Below are 25,076 nucleotides of genomic sequence, written 5' to 3'. Positions count from 1 at the left end.
TTAGGTATATAATAACAGAGATGGCAAAAGTACACACATACTTTACTTAAGGAGAAGTATAGATACTCGTGTTTAAAAATACTCTGGTAAAAGTAGAAGTACTGACTAAACTTATTTACTCAAGTGAAAGTAAAGAAGTATGGGTTTCGAAATGTACTTAAGTAAAAGGTTTTCATTGGTCCCTCTTCTTTAGAGAAGACCAGGAAATGATGGATACACGGATCGTGTTCAAATCAATAGGCACGCAATGACTCTAAAGAATAATGATCACGCCACCAAACATTCAAGCTAACCAGCCTGTTTGGAAAATGTAAGAAGTAGAAAGTACAGGTGTTAAAAATGTAAGAAGTCAAAGTAAAAAGTAGTCAGAAAAATAAGTAGTGGAGTACTGATACCAGAAACATGTACTTAAGTACAGTATCAAAGTATTTGTACTACACTACTTCCCACCTCTGTATAATAATATTAAGTTGAACATATATATATATACCTTCACTGTAGTGCAGCTTTAAGGTAATGAAGAAGATCCATGCTGTTTTGTGATTACCCTTCACTGTCCTAAGGGTCTCACACTGAAAAACAGTGTAAGTGTGTGTGTGTGTGTGTGTGCATGGGGTCAGGGTCGGGGGGTACCGACATACAAGTTACCGTGGCGATTAAGCTCCTCTTTCAAACTTGGGTCTCATCTGAAGATGGGCCTTCTCTTTGAAACAGAAGATCTGGGATTGTGTCAAACCACCACAAGGGTCTCGGCTCGATCAAAACCACCGATGACAGTTTGCTGTTCGGAGATGAGAATCTGCAAAGGACAATGACCTGTGGACCCCCGTTGTCCCATGGGAACTCGTGGAAGGCTCCTTCTCATAAAACTGGTGCCTCCTCCATCACCCCCCCCATTGAACCCTTTGATGTCCTGGGAAAGTAAAGCACCACATGGAGAAGGAACTTAATGTCCATGTTTGAAATACACTTTTGATATGAAATCAGAGTGTGATAAGAAAGGTTCAGACATACAGACAGACAGAGGCAGACACTATCAAAGGTTTCACCGTCTGACCTGTAACTTGGTTTTGATGGAAGACAAGGACGCCGTTTGTTCTTTAATCTGCTTTCTCATACCGAGTTACTGAGGTCCCTCGTGGGAATCAGCTTCAGAACGACTGTGATCTAACACACAACTCAATCACAGAGCTGCAAAAACAGGGGTGGTTCTGGGTAAAGGTTCCCATTTAGTCTGGACACACTGGAAATACAATGAGAGCATCTTCTTTATCTAATAATGCAGAGCACTTGTGAGACAAAACATTTAATTTGACAACGTGTCACAGCTTGCTGGACTAATGTTGGTTCTGAAATGACAACAGCTTGCAATTTCTCCCAAATTCATTTTATTGAGAAAACAACTATACCCTGAGATTCAATTTGTAAACTAACTGTCATGTAGTGAAAAGTTACTATACAAAATCCTGATTTTGTTTTTGGTTAGAACCGATAGTTTAGTGGTCAGCCTTAAAAAAAGAGCTCTGTATTTCATTACCTGACACTTCCAGCCAAATGAATAACTGCATTTTTTTTATAAAATGACATTAAAATGTGATTTTTAAGCTTTAAAATTGTCCACCAATAAAAAAATGTTTTCAAAAAGTGCCATTGGTTGTATTTCCCTTGCTCAATTGTGCATTTCATTGGATGAATCTCTTCCACCCTCCAGTGGTTTTCAGTTGCTATTGCAGTTGTGCAGACCCATCACATGTGTTCTGGATGGTTCTGCAGACAGGTGATGAACTCTTTCACCTCTTTGCCCTCAAAGCAGATCAGGTACACTGCAGAAAACAATGGAAACCTGTAGAAGAAAAACACACATTAAGCCTAGGCATCATTTTATAGGACGTAAAGGCTATGCGACAGTTTTTAAAGAAGTCAAATGGACTCACTTGTCAACCATGTCCTTCTTCTTTAGGACCTTGTAGACCTCGGCAGATGTTTGCGGGCCCTGAAGTTTCTGCCCGTTCAGCATTTCTGCCTCCAGCTCAATAATAGACTGTAGAAAAAGACATGAGTTTTAATATTGTTTCCTTATAATATCAAATAGCATATATCGTATGCTGTTGTTAGAATCAGAATCAGAAACTGGTTTATTACCAGGTACACGTAAGAGGAATTTGACTTGATGTCAGGATGTATACATAAAAGTGAAACAAAAATGTAGAACACAGATAGAAAACTATTTTAAGAAAACTATAATAACATTAAAAAAGAATACAAAATATAGTAAAATATAGCAGAATTTACATAGAACTAGAATGGAGTAAAATATGTGCAGTAATAATAAAAAAAAACAGATATTGTGTGCATTAATGTAATGGAGTACACCAAGCTTTTGGGCTACATGCAGTATTTGAGTGTATACAAGTAGATCAATACAATAGATCTCACTAGACATTTCACAGAAAATTGACATCACTCAGAATACAGATACCAGAAAAATACATAAAAACAAACAAAAAATAGCATAGAGTAGACATATAAAAAATACATTTACTGTAGATTAAAGGTACAATGATGAAATTGTACATTAAAAGGAGGATAGTGCAAATTCAACACACAATCAGGTGACAGGTTAAAATGAAAGTGCAGCAGAGAGCAGGAGTTTGCTTCCTAAAATGCTAAATAGTACAAATGTGTTTTTTTTTTTAAGTCTTTCACCGAGCTGGCTTCCCTGATGTCTACACAGGTATTTTGTTCCATAGCTTAATGAAAGCTGCCTTAAATTGAACGAATTGATGTTTTTCTGAAATGGTGAATACAGTTACCAATGGTGTCCAGTTTTCTAGAGTTCTTAAAGTAATGGGACTGACCTTGGACGTGCGGACAAAGGCCTCCGCCACTTTGCGGTTCCGTCCCCCGTAGCAGGTGGTGATGAGGTCGGCCACGCCGCAGCTTTCCAGGAAAGTGTCGGAGCTCACCGGGCCTTTGCAGAAGATCTCTGCGAAGGCCACCATCTCCATCAGACCCAGCCGGATCACCGCCGCCTTGGTATTGTCGCCGAAATCCAGCCCGTCGCAAAATCCAGCTCCTACTGCCACGATATTCTGCATTCATTTTGGATTAACACGTTAAGAGAGGATAACAAATGTGGAACCTCTTTTAATAATAAGGAATATCTGCCTTACCTTCAGAGCTCCACACAGCTCCACTGTGTCACTAGCCTTCACCACAGTGATGCGGAAGTTGGGAGTCTGAAGCAGCTCTTTGAAGATGTGGCCGTTTGCTTCATTTCTTGCCCCTGCATTAAAAAGTGTATCAAAAGGAGGAACACAATGTCGCTTAATGAACACTCATTATGCAAAATCCACTTTTTCATGTCTCTTCTACATCAACATGTGTCCCCTCTGTGTAAAGAGATTCTGAAAGTTTCAGGAAAAAAGACCACATCTCTTTTTGTCCTGATCCATTTATATAAAAATCTGTCTGAAAATGAGCTGATCAGATTTTGGCCACTTTATGATGTCATAACGATTTTTTGGCTTGTACAACTATTAGCCAACCAAGGTAACCCCCCCTTGTGTTATTTTTAACCAAATCTCTCTCAGAGAGGCGTGGATCCTTATTTTCATCTAAAGCAGGGGTCACCAACTTTTTTTAGGATGAGGGCTACTTTCAAAAAATAAAACAAGTCGGGGGCTACTTTTACTCCTCCTTTTTTTGTTTTTTGCAGTATATATATTTAGCACATTTTAACATTATTGTATGCTTACCTTTAACCTTTGTGTGCTGTTTGGGTCTGTGGGACATGTATGCAATTTAATTATTTTAACCTGCTTTATTTGGGGGTGGGCCTCACATCCTCTAGGGGGGGCCTCACATCCTCCAGGGGGGACCTCACATCCTCTAGGGGGGTCCTCACCTCCTCTAGGGGGGTCTGGGGGCATGCACCCCCGGGAAGATGTTTTTTAAAATGTTGAAGTGAGATGCATCAATCTGGTGCACTTTGAGCACAAAATGAATTTATGGATACAGCTCTCAACACTCCGATGAAAGGGAGCTGTATACTTTTCAATAATCAAAACATCTTTAGAATATGATCACAACCAATAACAAATCATTTAAACTTGTTTATTCTTATCTTATGTTACCTATTTAGTAGGGGTGTAACGGTATCCGTATTCGTCCCGTACCGTCACGGTTCGGACGTCACGGTTCGGCACATGCAGTCACACGGCGAATACGCCTTTTTTTTACGAGTGGGAAAAAAGTCTGTCATTCAGGGCAGCATCCACTACACTATTTATAATCCAGGGGGCGGTATTGCGCCTAAAAGCTGTTTGCCAGCCGCCCTTAAACAACAAATGAAGAACAAGAAGAAACAACAACAAAACGAACTAAATACAAGAAGAAGAAAAGTTAGTATGGCGATTTCAGATAACACACAGGAGCTAGAACCCCCTGCTTCTTTTAAATCAGCTGTGTGGGAACATTTCGGGTTCCCTGTGGACTACAATAACGATGAAGTGTGCGAGTGGTGGATCGGAAGAGGACGGTGTGTCGGCGTTGTTCGATAGTGGTGCGGTATGCTAATGGGAAAACGCCAAACATGCTAAATCATATCAGAAGGCATCACCCAGATTTGCCAATCACCGGAGCCCGGCAAAAGACAACAGCAGTTCAACAGCTGATCCCCGCTGTTTTTAAGCCAATAGACATGAAAGCCGTGAAACCAAAATAAATAACGGAAGCTTTTGGCATAATGTTTTTCAACGACTTTGCGCTCTGGAAACACTTTCTTATTATTTATGATGTAATATTTTCAAGACATTCTTTTTAGTTTTACAGCTTGATGAAACCTTTTTGTTTGACATCAGCCATTATAGATAATATGGCCATCTGAGTGTGTGGTACTGTTTGTGGTTTGTTTTTAACTGTTTAATACAGTTAATTATTCAAAATGTCAGAGTTCCTTATTTTGAAATTGAAACTTGCACTACTGTTCAAAAATAAATAACAACAAACCTGGAATTATGCATTTAGGACTTTTTTTTGCTTTTTCTTGTTGTACCGAACCGTACCGAACCGTGACCCCCAAACCGAGGTACGAACCGAACCGTGACTTCTGTGAACCGTTACACCCCTACTATTTAGCATTCTATCTTTTTCTTTATGCATATTTTAGTGATCACTCCCCTTTTAAACAGTTATTTGTACTGTCCTATAGTACACATTGGAATGATTTCTTACTTTATATTAAATAGATAAAAGTGTGCTCTCCCTAGCTCTCTCGCTCTCTCCCTCCCTCCCTAGCTCCCTCTCTCTGTCTCGCTCGCTCACAGAGGCTGTGTGCTCCTCTGTGGCGATGACGGCTTGCGTTACAAAATAATAATAAACATATTTGTAAAGTGGGGGGACAGTACACAAACGGGATTTCGAAAAGTGCGGGGGACATGTCCCCCCCTGTCCCCAGTGGAGATTACGCCATGCGTGTGTGCGTCAAGTGCAATAAATATATATGCAAGTTGCAACACACAGAGTAAAACTCTGCCCCTCATGTGCAGTATAGGCTGGCATGATAGGCTGTTCAATGGGGCTGATGTGTTGTGTAGATTCTGCCAGAAGGAAAATCAGCGGGGAGGTGCCACATTGCTTTTCTTCCCGACTGCAACGCTGGTCCGGCAAATCAAGCAAGAACGTGATTGGTCGATATTCATTGTGGGGGTGGGGGAGGAAGGGTGTTAGATAGATATAGAGTTGTAGTAAGTAGATAGAGTTCGTTATGATTTAGGTTTCGTTTATGCATAGGGTAGATTATTTTAATTACATTTCCTTTTTTGTTTTGTGTATTTTATACATTTTGGATTTGCTTGGCGAGCTATTTTTAGAACATGCTCCGCAGGCGACTCACGTTGCCCCTGCGGGCGACTGAGTGCCCGCGGGCACCGTGTTGCCTACCCCTGATCTAAAGTAACAGACAGAGAATCAGCACTTCTGAAACAGGGCTGAAACAGAGGGGATTATGGGATGCTGTAATGATCTGATTGGTATTTCAAGCCAAACACTTCAGAGACATGTTTGTATATATCTAAGACCTATAATATATTGAAGAAAAACAGTATAATAGGGGACCTTTAAACAGGGAAGTAACGCTGTATTGTTCTCCTTATCTGACCACCACACAGCATCCAGGCAGATTTTTTTGGCAGCTGAATAGACAAAACGTACCGATGGTGGTTTCACAGAACTTCTCATCTGCGACCTCGCTGGCGATGTTGGCCCCCATAAGGACGCTGACCTCTATCTCCAGTTTCTCTCGGATGATGTCAGAGATGAGCTTCAGTCCATCTGGTCCCTCATCGATACCCTGGGAGACAATAACCAATTAGAAACCTTTGGTTAACTTTCAATTATTTGGGTTAACTTTCAATTATTTGGGTTAACTTTCAATTCTCACTGGTATCATTGTCCATGTGCCCATTTTTTCTGTTTTGCTTTTATTTGACATTTTTAAATTGTTTTATTTTAACCCATTTTAATTTTTTGTCAGCTTTACTTCAAGGGAATTCCATTAGGGTCACTGCTGATGTTTTATCTTGTTCTCTATTTATTTGTATATTGTTGTAATGTTTTCTTCTCGTTCTGTAAAGCACTGCTTTGTGCATGAAAGGTGTTCATCAAATAAAGTGTATTATTATTATTTAGAAACAGCTTCTTTCCTTGACTTAGTGTCATAAACTCTCTCCTGGAAAGGGTGTTAGTTATGGATACTTTAGGGTTTGATTGCGATAAATCAGTGCGTTGCTCAACTTCTACATCCCATGATGTCGTGGCCACAAAAACAATAAGTCAGCTGACACTATTTCCCTGTTTCCCTTTTTTTGCTGTAAGGAAATCTGACATGAAGAAGTGGATCTTACTTTGATGAGCGATATCCCGATGGTTCCCCCCGAGATGTGGGGTTTGATCTGATCACACAGCTTGCTGATGAACTGGTGAGGGATTACAAAGACCAGGATCTTCGCTCCTTTGACGGCTTCTGAGATGTCTGGAACAGCGACCTAGCGAAGAAATAAATCGTCCCTTAATAGTGTCAGATCTTTGAGTATCAACAACGTAGACTCACCTTATTCAAGTCTGGCTTTGCAAATTATTTTTTCGTTAATAAATGTATTTTATACCAGATTGGTCGCTTGAATGGCACCGTCTTGGGTCCCATATAATTTTCTCGTTATACTAACTATTATGTGTACATTTCACAGCAAAAAAAAACTGGTTAAAAACATCCATAATGATAACAAAAATATAAAATAGGTCTTTATAAGAAAGAAATACAAAACCGATTTAGAAATACGACGAGAAGAATTTGTACAAAACAAACAAATTCTTATCGGCCCCTTGGAAAATATCCATATGACGCCACAAATAAACCACACACACAGTAAACGCAAGATACACAACACTATTAATAAAGCTTAATAAACAGATCAATAACTATTCTCTTTTGAAACGATGCGTTTGCTCATCCTGCTTCTCTCCCACAGGTCAAATCCATGTGAAACTCAAGGAAACTCTTACAGTTTGCAACAATGACAAAGAAATAAACGTGATAACATGCATATGGGTCGGATTTAAGTAATCTTATACAATCCAAGTATGTTTCAAGACTGCAGTGAATTGATCATCCGTAGATACTGCTGTTCCCTAAATTGGAGAACTTACCACATTCCTGGGCAGCGTGTGACCTGGTAGATATTTGACATTTTGGTGCTCGGTATTAATGATCTCTGTTAGCTTCCTCCCATCGATCATCTCTTCATAAACCCACATGTTCACCATTGGGTCGAACCGGTTGGAGGCTTTGACATTATGCCCGATTATTTTGGCAATGGAAGAGCCCCTGGAGGGAGTTAAGGACAAAAGTAGACAATTAGGGGAACACTATAGCATTAACCGGAGAAAAAGGTCTCATTCAATTCAAACTACACTTTTACTGCGTCAAACACTTTTGAAATTAGGTCCAAGCAGGTCAGAAAGTAAACATTTCCCATAAAAATAAGGGATGTGATTTGCAATAAATGAATAGAGGACAAAAAAACACTTTAGTTTCAACAAATACATGTATAATAGTAATATATATATATTTAAATAAAACTGTAAATACAATAACATAAGTATGCATTAATTTAAAAATGTTTTATTAAGTCATGCAGTCCTCCCTATTGAACACATGCGCACTTCAAAAAAGGGAAATAAAATGGCGTCACGTGTGCATTTAGGGCTAACACTTTGATAAAGTATCTAAAGGTGATTTATGTGTCAGGCAGCAGACAGAATAACCGTATCTGAGCTAACATGGAGCAGCTTGTAGCTTTATCCTGGAGGTCGGTAAGAAGATGCTGTCAGCAGACTGGATCATCAACAGCTGGATTTTAACTTTCGCATTTTTATTGAGATACGTATAAAAGCGTAATACATTAGACTTATGCCTTTTGACGCTATTGGTCTGAATCTGCTAAATATCCATCCGAGTTCACTTACGCGATTGCTAGCAGTACAGTTACCATTCATTAATGGTATGTCTGTGGAAGAGGCATTAATATACAGATGTTAATTTACCAGTTTCCAGATCCCACGATGCACACTTTCTTTGCAGGCATTATTGCGAAAATGCGAATCCTATTGCTGGTTGAAGCGGTGCTTTTGTTTATCCCTGGTATAATAACTTCCTCATACGCCCTGCTATAAATGTCTATCACCCCTCCCCCACCTCACCACGGCTACACCTCTTTTTTCCTCACAAGTGAAAATACCATAATAATGCAAACTAACAATAGCTATTTTAACGCTTTATTCTTCATTTTTCCACGTTATGGTTCAGCCTACCTAAGCATGCATTATATGGATGCACTAAGTGTATAAAGGACAACCTAACGTAGCCTATATTCATAATGCATCTTGATGTTTTTACCGGTCATTTATTATTAAGTATTAGTAATGACTGGACCAGCGCCAGATAGATCTATCTATATAGATAGGATAGGATATATCTATATGGCGCTGGACTGGACATACGGGAACCTGCCCATCGCATCTTCAATTATACTTCCGGTCAAGATATATTTCAAAACAATGTTTATTGATTTATTAAACATATGTAAAAACTACTACCTAAGTTATGCTGAGGAAGAACATTTTATAACCATTCTCCTGCAACTAGCTAACTCCTCAAATCACTCATTGAATTAATCGGAAACTAAAGTAATACGAAGGAAATTCTATATATTTTTTGTACTGAAATCTCTGATTTAATATCCTTTTATTTATTTGTTCGTTTTTTATTTAATTGATTATGTAATTGTCCTACAATATTCTCATGATATACTCTTCTTGGGTCTTACACTTTATATATACAGTCTGGTCTTACATAACTGTTTCACTTGTATGCGCTGTTTTTGTTTACCTGAATGTTTTGTACTCTTGTCAATAAAGAAAACAAATCGAAACACGGAAGCTCGCGCTGTAGTCACATGACTGCTTTCCTGCCAGGCAGTAAATATCAGGCGAGCTAGCATACACAGGCTAACTGACTACTCCCTGAATTAGCGCAATTGAAAATGTTTTATCTTTCGTTTTTCAACTTACCCAGTTAACAGCGTCTGTCAGGTGTGTGGAGGTGTTAATAAGCGATGAACTGGCTGCTTGTGTTATAAGGTTTTACTTAATTCAATCTGTAGTGACTTAGTGTAGCTAGTTTAGCTAGCTTCCCAGGTTAGCTTAACGCTACAAGCTGAGTTAGCGTCTGTGAAGGGGGCTTCGTTGCTTGTGATTATGCAAGGGGAAACCACGGCTATACGAATTACGGAAAATGAAGGAAAGCTGGATGTATTACCCCAGAACAGGACCCCAAGCTCCGGGAGAGCAAGTGCCAAAAGCTGGCAGTATAGGTGGGTGTTTGTTAAATCCTGTCATACATTTAAACCTTCTGATTTAAGGCGTATTTTCTATCGAGCAAGTTTGTAATAATACACAATGTTCTGTTAATTATCATGTGTTTTCACTGTGCAATGTGTGGCCGATTTGCTCTTAAATTAATGATTAGGAATTAAATGTGCTTTCTAATCTGACAGGTAACAGTGAAATCAGATTGCCCTTTGAGCAAACCTGTCAACGCTGTGTGATTAATGTGTGCATGCACTGTGTCCAAGTATCTGAAGTGTCCATTGTCTCCTTTTTGCTTGATCACCTCCAGTGACCACATGGAGAATATCGATGGCTACTTGATGAAATACACCAACCTTGTAACAGGGTGGCAATACAGGTGAGTTTTATAGCTGTGTTTTAATATGACACCAAACTAAACAGTATGTTGTCTCAAGAATAAGAAGACACAACCACTTTCAGGCAAATTCCTTCGTGTAATACAATCCGCCAATCTCGTTGTACGTGGACTGACATTGTCTTTGTGTACCAGGTGTACAGTTGTTCATGCATACAAGTGTATCTGAAAGTATTTAGTAGAAAAAACAAGCAAAAATCATTGATGTTGACAAAACGACATTGTTTCACTGAAATAGCGTTAAAATCACAAATGCAGGTTCTTCGTCTTAAACAATGAGGTGGGCTTGCTGGAGTACTTTGTCAATGAGCAGTCAAGACCCCAGAAGCCCCGGGGTATGCTCCCTCTGGCAGGGGCCGTCATCTCCCCCAGCGATGAGGACTCGCATACCTTCACCGTCAACGCCATCAGCGGGGAGCAGTACAAACTCAGGGGTGGGTACCTAATGCACATTTAACAGTCTTATATCTGATCGTTGCTAATTATTTGACGTCTTACTGTCATCACCATCCATCATACAGTATTGATCTGAATGTTTTCCATTAGCTGCTCCTAGATGCAGAAGCACGCTGAAATTGATGCTGAGTAAGATGCATCGCAGAGTAACGTTAACATGGTTTGGCTTTTTGTGTGTCTCTCAGCCACCGATGCCAAAGAGAGACAGCACTGGGTGAGCCGTCTGCAGATCTGCACCCAGCACCACACAGAGGCCATGGGGAAGGTAAGATTGTGTGCAAATAATAAAAGAGGAGGCACACAAATACATGTAGATTGTATGTATATAAATGACTGGGGACTGTATTTAGAATAGATGTCAGTCAATACAACAGTGTATAATATCCATTTAAGGTTTGGATAAACATAACAATGTCAGGATGTGAGCTGGACATTCTTCAGTTTCATGTTTTACTTCCTCAAATACAATGAATCAATTGAGCAAAGCGAGATATAAAAAAAGAACTAACCCTAAAATGCAATTAGTGTGTGTCAGCACAGTTATAACTCATATCGAGATATATTGATCTACCATTAAAACGTGAAATCTCTCCGGTATTTCTAAATCCATCGGGCCAATCAAATGGCTCAATCCAATCAAAAATGCATATATTATTGCCAACCTGGTTTGAAAGCGCATATCTCATCCTTTGGTCTCGTGATTCCAGTAGGTGTTTTGGGAATGTCTATCACAGGCGAACCAATCAGAGCCATAGGGCTAAATTACACTAGAACTAAAAACACATAATTCTTTAAGCAGTGGTTAGAAATATTCAGGAGCTGAATGAATTTGGTTTTAAATGATCAGATGAACAATTTGCCTTGCACAGACTAACCCCCCGCCCAAGTCCCGGAGCTACTCTATGGCGTCTCAGGGCAGTGGCAGCTCACCGATGTCCGTGCGGCGGCCCAGCCAAAACCCCGCGTTGTTGTTCAGCTGGCAGGCCAACAAGGGCTCGTCGCTGTACTCCAGCAAGAGGTCTCTGCTGCCAGACCACCTGATGGAGGCCCGAGAGGTACTGCTGCCACACTCAGTCTCCTGCTACTGTTAACATTTAATATTATTAATATCATCTCAAATCTGCGATTATTTCGAGTTGTAATCACAATGTTAATTTCATTATAGTATCTAACATTTTAATCTATTTTATATGAAATGTCTATTCTATGCTAATTTTATGTTTCTCTTTACTGGTAACTTTATTCTATGTGATATCACTTCCAATCCTTCCAATCCAACTTTATTTATATAGCACATTTAAAAACAAAAGAGTTGACCAAGTGCTGTACATCAATACATGTATAAAAAAGCAGCATAAATACATTTAGACAAAATCGATAGGACAAAAATAAACTAAAATAAAAGCATGAGACAATAAAACCATACTTATAGCCACAGACTGAAAACCCTCATACACGATTTAAAAACACAACAAAATAGAAAACCCCAATGTAGAAAGCACAGACTGATACCTCTTATACATGGTCTGCAAAAGCATGGGAGAACAAGTAGGTTTTTAAACGAGATTTAAAAACAGGCAAAGTGGGAGCAAGTCTGATCAATTATCTGTGTCAATTCTCTACTGTAAGGCACTTTGGACTCTTGTATGAAAAGTGCTATACAAATAAAGCTTATTATGCTTTGAGACATCAGGACCAGCACATAAACTGTATTTTTGCAAAATGTATCGCACATATGCTTTTCTACTCTGTGCTTCATTTTTACTTTGCTTCCAAACGTTGAATATCAGTTTCCTTGACTACCAATCATTTGTATCATATTCGTCCCTAAAACATATCAATACATCCATATTCCTGCCATGGTCGACAAGATATTTAGTGGTTAATTTAAACTAATTACAGTAGGATTTAGTTGCTTCAGATGTATTTAGTGTCTCTCGTGTTTAGGGCTGAACGATTAATCGATTTTAAATCGAAATCGCGATTCGAGATGTAGCGATTATCAAATCGCAAAGCCTGCGACTTTTTTTTTTTACAATTTTTTTTTTTTACATATTTTTTCTTTTCTTCTTGTGTGTCAGTTATCCACACCAATCAGAAGTGCTGTGCTCCACATGTACCAGCCATTGTTAACCAATCAGAAGTGGCCCATGATAGAAGGTGATAGACAGATTGATCCAATCACCTGCCAAGTGCTTTTGAAAGTGCCTGCCCTTTCCAAATGGCTTCCAATGGAGCTTTCCTAGATAGTTTGGTGAAACAAACCATCTGAGTCAGGTCAGTGATGCTCCATCACATGTTCTACATCTAAAAGGGTGAATCTTTAACTGAAGCTTGACTTTAAAGCAACCCAACGGAAGTTTCATGTAAGTTTAGTTCTTTCACTCGTAGCTCGGGCTGCGGGGTGCCAGAGACAGGAGTATGTTGATACGACCTTCCTAGCCGGAGTTATGGCCGCATTTTACAATAAACTTCCGTTGGGTCGCTTAAAAATAAATATTGCAATTCGAATCGCAATATTTGTCAGAGAAATCGCAATTTCGTGTTCCCTTTGACCCATTTGTATGATGGTCATTGTCCACAAGAGGGTGCTGTTGTTTCTAATAACGGCAGCACGGCTCAGTTTGAATCAATCATGTGTTTTTTTTTAGGGCTGTCAAACGGTTACAATTTTTAATCAGATTAATCACAGCTTAAACATTAATTAATCACCATTCGAACTATGTCATTTCTTTATGTATATTAAGATTAAGATGGACTTTCATTAATCCCTCGTGGGGAAATTGTTTCTCTGCATGTGACCCATCCTAGTGTTAGGAGCAGTGTGCTGCCATTTTGAACGGCGCCCGGGGAGCTGTGTGGGGAACGGTGCCTTGCTCAGGGTCACCTCGGTAGCACTTGGTCTTGCCGGGACTTGAACTGGTGACCTTCCAGTTGCCAAGCCAAGTCCCTATCGACTTCGCCACCGCTGCACATGCGTTAAATGCGTTAAATATTTTAATGCAATTAATTAAAAAAATTAATTACCGCCGTTAACGCGATAATTTTCACAGCATTAGTTTTTTTTCTAAGCTCCCTCAGGACAATATATACAGTATTTGTCCCATGTACTAATAAGCAAAAGAGTTAGATAAAGGTACTCGATTTCAAATGTTTGTGCTGATCTATGAATAAGACCCTTACCTTACTTACAATTGTAGAATTGCTGATTCAAAGACTAATGAATACTTGAGTTGTATTAATGTCTGTTTTGTTATAGCTTCTACACACAATGGTTATACTTTTTTAGTAAGAGGAAAAAAGAAGATGTGTAAGGGGACATTGGCACAAGTTTTTAATGTTAAAGTGCACAGATTACAAAAGGAAAACAATTTTAAAAGTACCTGCACAGATATATATTTATATATATATATATATATATATATACACATACATGTTTTTTCACCCTGAATAACTAAACAACCCTCATCATCTGCCTCCAGATGATGACCCAGGCGCAGGGCCAGCACAGAGACGTGATCCAGAGCATCGAGGGTCTGCCCGCGACCCCCGGGTTCTCCCCTCTAGACCAGGATCTGCTGATGCTAAAGGCCACCTCCATGGCGACCATGAACTGCCTCAACGAGTGCCTGCACATCCTGCACCTGCAGCAGGTCGCCAGACTGAGGGGCTCCCTGGGAGGTGAGTGGTGGGGGGGGGGGTTGGTGTATACATTGTGTGATGGTGCCTGTTCCTGTTTTGTCTTTGAATATATCATTGAGAACAACTTAATGTATGCATAGCAAGAGGGGATCTGCTACTTCACCAAGCAGAAGTGTCTTTTTCTTCCAAATAAAGCTGCTCCTGTGCTGCCTGACGACAAATCTTAGCCTTGAACATGCAGCCCTGCTTCCAATCTAACAGTTTGCCAGACAGTGGAATTATTTTTGCATTATTGATAGGGAGCTGTACCTATTCTTACCACCTGTCTCAGAGGTAATGAGATCTCAGATGGTTAAAACGTCTATCGGCAACACTTTGTTGACAGAATACAGTTCTTTATCTGCTTCATATTCAAAAATATACATTCTAGGGTATTGTTTTGCTGAAGTATCAACACTTTCCAGATTTTAAAATGGGGCAAATGGTCTGGTTGTAGCCAATCAGAGGCAAGGGATGTTTCCATGGTACGGGCCGAAAGTACCTGATACCTGGCCTGTCGGGGGGGTTAGGTTACACCCTGTTGGTGTAGGGCTGCCGCTTAAGGAAGAGCCATCTGTCCAGTCAGCAGCCAGGCAGCCGTGGGGTGTTTATGTGGCGATTGTAGAGCTACGCCTGTGTGCCAGTGTCAGGGGGACTTGCAAAGGGAGGGGGGGGGGATAGCACCACGAGTACCTCTAAAACGGCCTCCCATGGCAGGACCCACCATCGAGTGGCTGGAGCCCAAGCTGCCCGACATCCTGAAGAACGGCAGCTCTCTGGACAGCTTCACCGCGGGGGAGGGCCAGCTGGAGGGGGGCGGCCTGGAGCTCAGTAGCCCAGACTCCTGCAGCTTCTCTGGGGTAAGGACATGACACCCTCTCCCCTAAGAAGTTGATCTGACTTCAGTTATTTCCCCTTTAGGCTTTCTGAGTTTTTTTAAAGGTGTCCTATTATGTCTTTTATACATAAATGTATCCCTGGTGTGTCAGGTAACTCACAAAGTGTCAGAAAACAAAACCCTCTCTCTTTTCCTCCGTACCCAAATCTCTAAAAACGGGGCTACAACGGAGCTGATCCAGATTTGCTGCCGATATGACGTAATATTGGAAATGTGGTCTGGCTTTACGCCCACGGCCATATCAGAAACGTCGCTATCAGAAACAATGCCCGACGTGTTTTGGACGTAATATGGTCTTTGTTTACATTAGCAAGCATCGCTAACACTCAGAGCTAACCTGTACTGGAGAGAATATGTGTCAAAAAGCAGGGGGAAAATACCTTGTGGTAAACCCGCAAGATAAAAGGCATTTGAGCTTCATACTGTTTCAGAAATAATCCTTGATGTGTATTTTGAGCAAAACACATCATAGACATGTTTTTCATATTTGTATATATCTGAGACCCATAATATATGCCTAAAAATAGCATGATAGGAGATCTTTAAGTGACGTCTCCCATGTCATAAAAACTAACTTATTATCAACCTCTGCTGAGACATTCGTGTAGGTTGTTGCTTAAATCAAACCCCCCCCCCCCCCCCCCTTCCGTGTCTCAGGAACAGGAGGACATTGACGCAGAAGATGAGGCGGAGGACTCTTTCACGGATAAGGAGGAGGACCTGGGTGCTGTGGAGGAGGAGCGCAGCGTCATCCTACACCTGCTGTCCCAGCTGAAGCTCGGCATGGACCTCACAAGGGTAGGTCCAGTTCCATGTAGCTCCGAGAGGCTAAACAACCCCCCTTCCAACACATCTTGACAAAACAAGACTAATGGGATATGTTATCATGTTTTATATGGTATAACAGATAGTAAGTGACATTTCTATAGACTAGTCCAGAACAATTATGTTCGTTACGCCCTACTATTTAGCTGAAGTCAGTTCAAATTTAAAGCTTCAAAAAGCATTTAGTTTACCTGAATTGAAAAGGTTCGTAGTAGCCCAAAATAAATACATTCAGGTCATGTTTGTGTTTCAATATTCTGATACTTTGATTTGTAATGACCTCTCAGGCTGAAGTAAGCACTTCCTGCTTTGTAATTACTGCTCCTGGACACTCGGACACTCTATCTTCCAGGGTCAGTTTGTTCTAGTATTTGGATAGCCTCCTCTTGGGTTTCTGATTTATCTGATTTATCTGGTGAAATCATGGCTCAGGTGGACATCTAGTAGACGCTGTGTCCTCAGGGTCATGTCGAGTGTACGTCAGGCGCTCAATTTACCCATGGTGAATGATCTGATAACGCACCAAATGGAAAAGAAAATGGCATCCAAGCACTACCTAAGATTTACGAAGACAACCAGGGGAAAATAGCGTTGGCAAGGAATCCTGTTAACAGACAGAGATGTTGACATTAAGTATCCTTTTCTGAGGTCAACTGTGGAAGAGGGAAAAACAAGTTTGGTTTATTGTCCAACAGACCAGATGGTGGCAGATGTGATGACAAAACCAGCACCAAAGTTTATGTTTGGAGAGTAATCATTTCTGTAAGGTAGAGAACCTTATCATATTTTTTTGTACCACAAATGTGATATCAAGTGGGGGTGTTAACATTCATGTAAATGTGGTATACATTTGCATTGTAGTTTTGTTGTGCATGGCTGACGGCCAATAACATGTAAGGTTAAAGTGCATGTATAAATAAAGCCACGCCTCCAATGTGAGGGTCCGTTGAACGAAGTACTGCTGTCTCAGACGCTATATTTTCCTCTGCTACACTTGATTGTTTTATCGGGTGCTAACAAATACCTGTCTCTCCTCCCAGGTGGTCCTCCCCACCTTCATCCTGGAGAAGCGCTCTCTCCTGGAGATGTACGCTGACTTCATGTCCCACCCGGACCTGTTTGTGACCATCACCGACGGCAACAGCCCGGAGGACCGCATGGTGCGCTTCGTAGAGTATTACCTCACCTCCTTCCACGAGGGCCGCAAGGGGGCCATCGCCAAGAAGCCCTACAACCCCATCATCGGGGAGAGCTTCCACTGTTCCTGGAGGGTCCCCAGGGAGCCCTCGCAGGGGGGGGCCGACCCTGCCACCCATCAGGACCCCTACCAAGTGCGCTTTGTGGCTGAGCAGGTGTCCCACCACCCCCCTGTGTCCGGTTTCTACGCTGAGTGCCAGGAGAGGCGGATGTGTGTGAACACGCACGTATGGACAAAGAGCAAGTTCATGGGGATGTCCATCGGGGTGTCCATGATAGGGGAAGGTAAGCCAGCACTATCTCATTAGATCACCCAGAAGTAAAGAGCCTGGCTCACATTCTATGGATGTGCTCGACTAGTCAAATAAAGTTTGTACCCTCGCCAGAAGTCAAATAAATAATAGTCCTTAAACTCTTATTAAAAACAGCTATTAAATAACTTGATACACTGCCTTCCTTGTTAAAGCATCTGTCGACTACAATTGTTAATGCTAATTTCAAATGGTGGTTATAATATATTAGGCCTTTCTCCAACTCATTGATCAACTGTTTTTTCTCAAATAAGGTTGTCTGTATTTGCTCGAGCACGATGAAGAGTACACCTTCACGCTGCCTTGTGCCTATGCCCGCTCCATCCTCACTGTCCCCTGGGTGGAGCTGGGCGGCAAAGTCAACATCAACTGCGCCAAGTCGGGGTACTCTGCAATCATCACCTTCCAGACCAAACCCTTTTACGGCGGCAAATTACACAAGTGAGTTCCTCCTGGGGTTTCTTCTTACAACGCCTGGTGTCCCTGTGTCTAATTGTTCAGTCTGAACACAGGGTAACGGCGGAGGTGAAGCACAACACCACCAATGCGGTGGTGTGTCGTGTGCAGGGCGAGTGGAATGGGGCTCTGGAGTTCAGCTACACCAGCGGAGAGACCAAGACGCTGGACGTCACCAAGCTGCCCGTCACCAAGAAGAGCGTCCGGCCCGTGGAGAAGCAGGGGCCCACTGAGTCCAGGTCAGAAAAAAGAGGGTGGATTTGTTGCGTTTTAACGTTTAAATCTATCATAAAAGCAGTGAAATATGTCAGCAGAGATGGCAGAAGTACACACATCCTTTACTCAAGTAGAAGTACAGATACTCATGTTTAAAAATACTCTGGTAGAAGTACTGACTAAACTTCTTTATTCAAGTAAAAGTAAAGAAGTATGGCCTTTGGGTTATGGTTAATGTACTTAAGTAAAAAGTACCCATAACTAGCAGCTGTTTTAAAGAGTACCTTTATATTAATAGAACAATAATGTCATTGTTAGCTAATGAATGTTTCCATGCTGAACAACGGCAACATGACAACGTTTCCATTGGTCCCTCTTCTTTAGAGAAGACCAGGAAGTGATGGATACACGGATCGTGTTCAAATCAATAGGCACGCAGTGACTCTAAAGAATAATGATCACGCCACCAAACACACATTCAGACTAAAACTTGTTAAAAAATGTAAGAAGTAAAAGTAAAAAGTCGTCGTAGTGGAGTAAAGTACTGATACTAGAAGAATTTACTTAAGTACAGTAAGGAAGTATTTGTACTCCACTACTTCCCACCTCTAGCATTAAGAAGTATAAATCCAGACTACAGTTTATTGTGTTAAACATTCAAAAGATGGATATCTTGTGTACGATGTGAGGGTCTAAGGACAGAGGGTGTCGTATTGTCATACTGATATTCTGTACACACTGTGAAGACCACTGAGACAAATGTAACATTTGTGATATTGGGCTATATAAATAAACATTGATTGATTGATCATAAAACTCCCCGGGTAAATACGCAAATAAAGCAGTAACTTCTAACATTTGTGCTAAACTTTCTGGAACATAAATGCGCCCGTCGGACGTACTCAATTTCAAAATGGACGTGGTTGATGTATCAGAATTAGGGTTTTTCATAGAAGGAACTACAGATCTCCATACATTGGAAAATACTTTTGATAACAGCCAGTAAAAAAAAAAAGATTCCATGTAAAAATAGTTATTTAAATGCTTTAAAAATCAGGCTATGAATATGGCCTCTTAAGATTGTAAAATATATATATATATATATATATATATATATATACTTATTACTTCCACAATGTATTTATTACAATAAGATAATGTTTTATAAAAGTTGTCACACATAAAATAATTATGTAACTTTGGTGACAAATCTACAGAGAAAATACATTTTTATTTTTAATGTTATGTGTTAAAAACACTTTATGCAAGCACATTCTTCTCACTCATTTTAACGGTTTCCCTGCCTCCAGGCGTCTCTGGCAGCACGTGACAAAGTCTTTACGGCTGAAGGACATCGAGAATGCTACGGAGCACAAGAGGATCCTGGAGGAGAGGCAGAGGACGGAGGAGAAACACCGTGCTGAGACGGAGACAGCATGGAGGACCAGATACTTTGACAGAGAGGTGAGCAGGAGACACTAAATACATAAATCACCTTCAGCATAATTTCTGTCTCTAACTGGTCAATTGTCCAAGAATCAGCATCACTCAGCGCAGGAAGTTTGGTTATTATTTATGTATCCATCTCCCAAAATAGATTCAGTATTTTCTTCTTTGTCATCTACAAATCTGAATTTTTAACTCGACCCCTAAATAAATAATAAGATGAATGACTATTGGATTAAACAATCATGCTAGCTAGCTGCAGAACGTTATCACATTGCCCTGGTTTGACCTTTATTATGTTTGCTGGTTTACTAGGAATTGGGTTTTGTTTTTAGGATGCATCTCGCCAAAAAATAATAAAAAAAATGAATTTGAAAGGGCTAATCATTGTTACTAATCTAGTCTGCTTTACAAACTAAATGATGTCCAATTTACACCCAGTAAAAGCTCCTAATGTAAGAGGCGTTATTCTTTATTTTGAAAGGTATTAAACAATTTTAGTCTTATGTTGACTAAATGTATCTGTAATCTGATAACGCCGGTTTACGTATTGTAACCCTTGTTATATTAACACAGGCGGAGCCCTCTTCTGGACTCTATGGGTACTACCTTATCATGCAAGCATTCACCTACTGAGATTTATATAGACGTAGCCGGCCCCGGGGCGAGCCTACCTGAATGCGTGCGCATCTCACTTCCGTATAAAAGGAGGCCTCGTCTCCTGACCATCATCCTACACCACTCTTCAGCGAGCGGTATAGGACAGACAGTGCCCCAGAGTAGAGGGCTGTGTTAATACACAAGGGTTACAATAAGTAACCCGGCGTTATATCTTTCACAGGCTCAATGTATGCACGCACTGTCCACGACCGGCTTTAGCAGCCGCTGCGCCTCACTCACCTCCCCCTCGGTTGTGACCGTGGAGAAGTCTGGGTTGCGGCTGACCGAGCACACTCTTACCTCGCAAAAAAGTGTGCCCGAAAAACAGTGCTGTGGGCTCCCCCCCGTCCGCCTATAGGCAGACAGAGAAAGTCTGCAGCCCTGTATGGGTTCGCTATGCACCCTCTCTCCTAAGTCCCTAAGGAGCACGGGGAGGGCGCAATTTCCCCCCATGTCCCCACACTCAGACACTGACCCCGTGCAGAGTGTGTACAGACTATAGTGTGGAGGGCTCTCCCCCTCCTGCCCCCTGCCCCCAGGCAGGCGAGGGGAGCCCTCCAGCCCTGTAAGGGCCCAGAGCGCATTACGTCACCCCGCAACCCTCCAGGGGCCCGGAGAAAACGTAAGCGCATTCACGCCCGGGGACGGGGTCAGATGCCCACTGACCCACCGCCCCCCCCCCCTCACTAATCCTGTGTTGAAGGGGCCTGGCGTTGACCAAGACGCCGCCGTGCCGTCTTGTGTATGCTTTGTAACAACTAATAATGAATCAGTCCATAGCCAGGGTAAAATGAACTAAACTTTAGTCATCTCACCAAAAGTAAATGACTTGAGAAAAATAAATAATGTAAAGATGTAAAGCAAAATTATATATTATAGTATAAATGTGCTGCAAAATGAAAATAAATAGCAAAAGAGTGTTTTTATGTCCTGCATCTGAGTGTGCAGAGGAACATGTGGACAAGAAGCACACTGTTCAAGGTGTGCGCTGTAGGTGTAAGAAGAAAATAAGATGATATTGCTTTAACAATACATTTTAAATTGTATTGCTGGTATGTTAACATATCTTTGTGAATTTGTATACACCCTATGCCCGTCTTACACCCTGAGACCCTCAGAGGCATCACTGCTGGTCATAAATACTTGCCTGAGGAGATCAGGGTTGCAAAAAAAAATCTGTCTGCTCAATTAGGTCAATGTTGTATTATTTGTTTCATTTATTCTTAATCTACCTATTGTATGGTAATAATGAATAAAAACGTAATGTATTGAACACATTCCGAAACAAAGCAGATAAGACAGAACTAGACTCAGACATAATACTAATTGTTGTTGAAACCTTTTGCGCTGTTGCTGCAAAATGGAAACTTTGTTGATTGTCTATTCCAACTGGCCACTGGAATCAGAAAATTGATATAAGTTGAAGTTCAATTACAGTTTTTAAATATAGTTTAACATTCTTTATTAAACTGTTGCAAATTATTTACATTACTACAATTCTAATAGTTGTTAAACTACTGAGCTTATTGGCGAGCATTTTAGATAATAAGCAGAGTTGTGCAGCTCTATTTATTGACCTTTCCAAAGCGTTTGACACTGTCGATCATCACATTTGGGCTGTCTTCTGAGTGGTTGAATATTGCAAATGGTGTTCCCCAAGGTTCTGTTTTAGGTCCACTTTTATTCTCCATCAACATGAAAATGTGGATGAAGCTACTTTACATTTTTGTACTGTGCAGGTCCCTCGATTAAGGAGGCTTATTAGGCCTGCCTCTCTCTCTCTCTCTCTCTCTCTCTCTCTCTCTCTCTCTCTCTCTCTCTCTCTCTCTCTCGATAGAGAGAGACTTTTATTCACAAATCAAATGACCAAACAGACACATTGACACACATTGTCAGTTCAGACAACTACTGAAAAAAAGATCGTCATTCACCACAGAACACAAAGCATTTTTAAAGCACCACATGGCCTCAAATTCTCCCACATTTTTGGTTAAGCAAAAATAACCAAAAAACCCTCACAACTGAGATCAGGAAAACATCGCATCTCTGGAAAAGAGTCATTGTCATTTGGAGACTTCAGTCCGTTACAGTGAGCAGGGATCAGCGCCAGCTCTGATTGGCTGAGCTGCTGCTTCCAGCTCTGCAGCAGGAGGCGGACCACCCGGACTGACCTGAGTCTCAGACGTGAGGCCAGGCCTGCAGCGTTGTCCAGACGGGGCCCACACACCTCCACCACCTGGCCCAGCGTGAGGATCTTCTCCTCACAGAGTCTCTGTTGTAGAGAAGGCCCTACTCCACACACAAACCGAGATCCACGGACCACCGGCTCTCTGAGGAGCCAGAACAGTGAGCCACAGCACTCTGGTCTCTCTTTTCTGAGTAGTCCCCACACCTTGAAGAGACCTCCATAGAACCCCGCGTAATCCTTTCAGATCCATTAGGAACAGCGACTCAGCCAGACCCAGCACACCACAGCGCTCCAATAAGGCCCGAACTACGGGTCTCCAGACCAGGTCAGCAGGTCCAGTCAGGAACCTCTGGACGAACCGGTCCCAATGCGGTCCCAGAAGAAATCCACCATGAGAGCCTGCACCCTGGACAGCAGGTTTACGGGCGGGTCGGTGCATGCCAGCTGGTGAGCCGGCATGGAGGAAACAAGGTTATTTAAAATAAGGATACGCCCTTTAAAAGGGTAAAACCCTTATAAAAAATAAAACCAAGATGTACTTATTCATAATTCTTTGCAGTTTCCTCTCTAATCCTCTGAAGTATCTTCTTTAAACGAGCCTTCTCTGGGCCACTGAAGAAAGGTTCCCCTAAAGCTTCTTTGCGCCGCATGAGAACCCTGGCAGCATTGTGAAATATCTGCACATCAGCAAAAAAAATCCTCTAACTTCACCCCCCTCCACCCCTTAGTTTCCGCCAGAAAGGATCTGATCCTCTGGATAGAATACTCCTCTCCCTTTGCTACCTCAACGATGTCAAAGAATGACTCGCTGTCACTGTCCTCTGAGTCCTCTGGGACTCCCTCTGGCTGAGAGGAGGAACACAGCAACTCCTTCTTTGACACCTTCCCTTTTTGAGTCACACTTCCTTTGCTCACTTGTTCATTTTTTCTTTTAACAGGTAACCTTAATAAATCCTCATCCATTACCACATCCTCCAGAACAGACTCAGCCACTCTGGCTGCAGTGTGCTCACTATCTGCTTCCTGTGTGACCTGAGTGTCCGTATGTGTGATACTGTGTGTACCGGCTGCCTGTGTGCTTTCCACGCGTGAAACCGTTGGCTCTGCCCCTGACCGACTGACCTGCGGCTCCGCCACCGGCGTTTCCGCCGCGGGCGAAGCAACTGACAGCGGCTCCGCAGCTGGCGCGGACCCCAGCACCGGCGGCCCGGCCGCGGGCAAAGGGACCTGCAGCGGCTCTGCCGCAGGCGCGGACCCCATCACCGGCGGCCCGGCCGCGGGCAAAGGGACCTGCAGCGGCTCTGCCGCGGGCGCGGACCCCATCACCGGCGGCCCGGCCGCGGGCAAAGGGACCTGCAGCGGCTCTGCCGCGGGCGCGGACCCCATCACCGGCGGCCCGGCAGCGGGCAAAGGGACCTGCAGCGGCTCTGCCGCGGGCGCGGACCCCATCACCGGCGGCCCGGCAGCGGGCAAAGGGACCTGCAGCGGCTCTGCCGCGGGCGCGGACCCCAGCACCGGCGGCCCGGCTGCGGACAAGGCAATCTGTAGCGGCTCTGCCGCAGGCACCGTCGGGCCGGCTGCGAGCGCAGACACCCCGGGCGCGTCACCCGCCCTCTCCGGGCACACGCGGATCTGGTGTCCTGCCGCTCCACAACCATAGCATCTCAAACTGTCAGACGTAACATGGACAGTATACACAAAATCATCATTTTATACTTGAGAATAGGGCTGTGCGATTATGGCAAAAATCATAATCACGATTATTTGGGTCAATAATTGATATCACGATTATTTTGACGATTATTCATTGACCATTTATTGAACTTTAAAACAAATAATATTTTACCAATAAACAAGATCAACAAATATGTTGGAGCGCACTTCCAAAACCATACTAAACATATATTATTAATATGATAAATAAAAATAAATTAGACCAAAAATAAATTAAATCAAATATGATGCAGTGCACTGTCACAACCTGCTGAAAACTCCTTAACATATAGCCAACATTTTGGTAAAACATATTCAACATATTCCACTCAGTTAAACGTTGAAGTTCTGGCCAACCGTCATGGTCCAGATTCTCCAGAAGTAACAGGAAATAAATGTTGAACTACAATTTTAAGACCAAATAAAAATGTTTAGGCCAGCCATGCTGGTAAGGCTGCTCATGTCATCTCTTAAAGATTTTTTGCAAGAAACACCAGCCTGTTTACATAGTTTGGTTTCAGAGATGAGCGCAGGCAGGAGACAATATTGCCACCTGGACTGAAGACCCTCAGCCACGCCCCGACACATGGGGTGACGCCGGCCAATCACAAAGCTTTGATGCGTTCAATGCATTATTCTGGCACAGGAAGATTATGATACAGGACATTAACGATAAAACAGAATATTGTTGTTCTATTTTTAGAC

The 25,076-nt window shown here is 42.1% G+C and overlaps 2 protein-coding genes across 3 annotated transcripts in view; one reads left to right on the top strand and one right to left on the bottom strand.

The window, feature by feature from the left end:
* Positions 1–1,206: 1,206 nt before the first annotated feature.
* LOC117457696 (glycerol-3-phosphate dehydrogenase 1-like protein) lies at positions 1,207–8,738 on the bottom strand. Its single transcript, XM_034097903.2, has 8 exons — positions 8,605–8,738; positions 7,708–7,885; positions 6,906–7,046; positions 6,214–6,352; positions 3,174–3,286; positions 2,859–3,092; positions 1,935–2,041; positions 1,207–1,843 (listed from the first exon to the last, which is right to left on the bottom strand). Exons 1-8 carry the CDS (start codon positions 8,643–8,645, stop codon positions 1,747–1,749), a joined length of 1,050 nt encoding a protein of 349 aa, XP_033953794.1. The 5' UTR covers positions 8,646–8,738; the 3' UTR covers positions 1,207–1,746.
* Positions 8,739–9,500: 762 nt separating this feature from the next.
* osbpl11 (oxysterol binding protein-like 11) overlaps positions 9,501–25,076 on the top strand; it is a 22,975-nt gene continuing 7,399 nt past the window's right edge. The window contains exons 1-12 of one of the 2 annotated variants that reach the window (XM_034097886.2): positions 9,501–9,932; positions 10,238–10,306; positions 10,583–10,758; positions 10,966–11,045; positions 11,650–11,835; positions 14,263–14,461; positions 15,179–15,321; positions 16,017–16,157; positions 17,225–17,666; positions 17,947–18,133; positions 18,205–18,387; positions 19,675–19,828. In XM_034097886.2, the coding sequence (XP_033953777.1) occupies positions 9,817–9,932; positions 10,238–10,306; positions 10,583–10,758; positions 10,966–11,045; positions 11,650–11,835; positions 14,263–14,461; positions 15,179–15,321; positions 16,017–16,157; positions 17,225–17,666; positions 17,947–18,133; positions 18,205–18,387; positions 19,675–19,828 (2,076 nt within the window). In that variant the 5' untranslated portion in view covers positions 9,501–9,816. The remainder of the gene's footprint in view (positions 9,933–10,237; positions 10,307–10,582; positions 10,759–10,965; positions 11,046–11,649; positions 11,836–14,262; positions 14,462–15,178; positions 15,322–16,016; positions 16,158–17,224; positions 17,667–17,946; positions 18,134–18,204; positions 18,388–19,674; positions 19,829–25,076) is intronic. The other variant, XM_034097893.2, reaches the window with a different exon arrangement.

This window comes from Pseudochaenichthys georgianus, chromosome 2 (assembly GCF_902827115.2).
Source record: "Pseudochaenichthys georgianus chromosome 2, fPseGeo1.2, whole genome shotgun sequence".
Taxonomy (NCBI): Eukaryota; Metazoa; Chordata; class Actinopteri; order Perciformes; family Channichthyidae; genus Pseudochaenichthys; species Pseudochaenichthys georgianus.
This window is presented reverse-complemented; position numbering and strand designations above follow the sequence as displayed.

Bases quoted from the DNA above. Each gene is read 5' to 3' on its own strand.
- LOC117457696 (XM_034097903.2), bottom strand. From the start codon at position 8,645: ATGCCTGCAAAGAAAGTGTGCATCGTGGGATCTGGAAACTG. The intron at 3,287-6,213 runs GTACGTTTTGTC...TTTTTAATGCAG, and splicing joins GTTCTGTGAAACCACCATCG to GGGCAAGAAATGAAGCAAAC. The intron at 2,042-2,858 runs GTCAGTCCCATT...CTTTTTCTACAG, and splicing joins CCTTTGTCCGCACGTCCAAG to TCTATTATTGAGCTGGAGGC.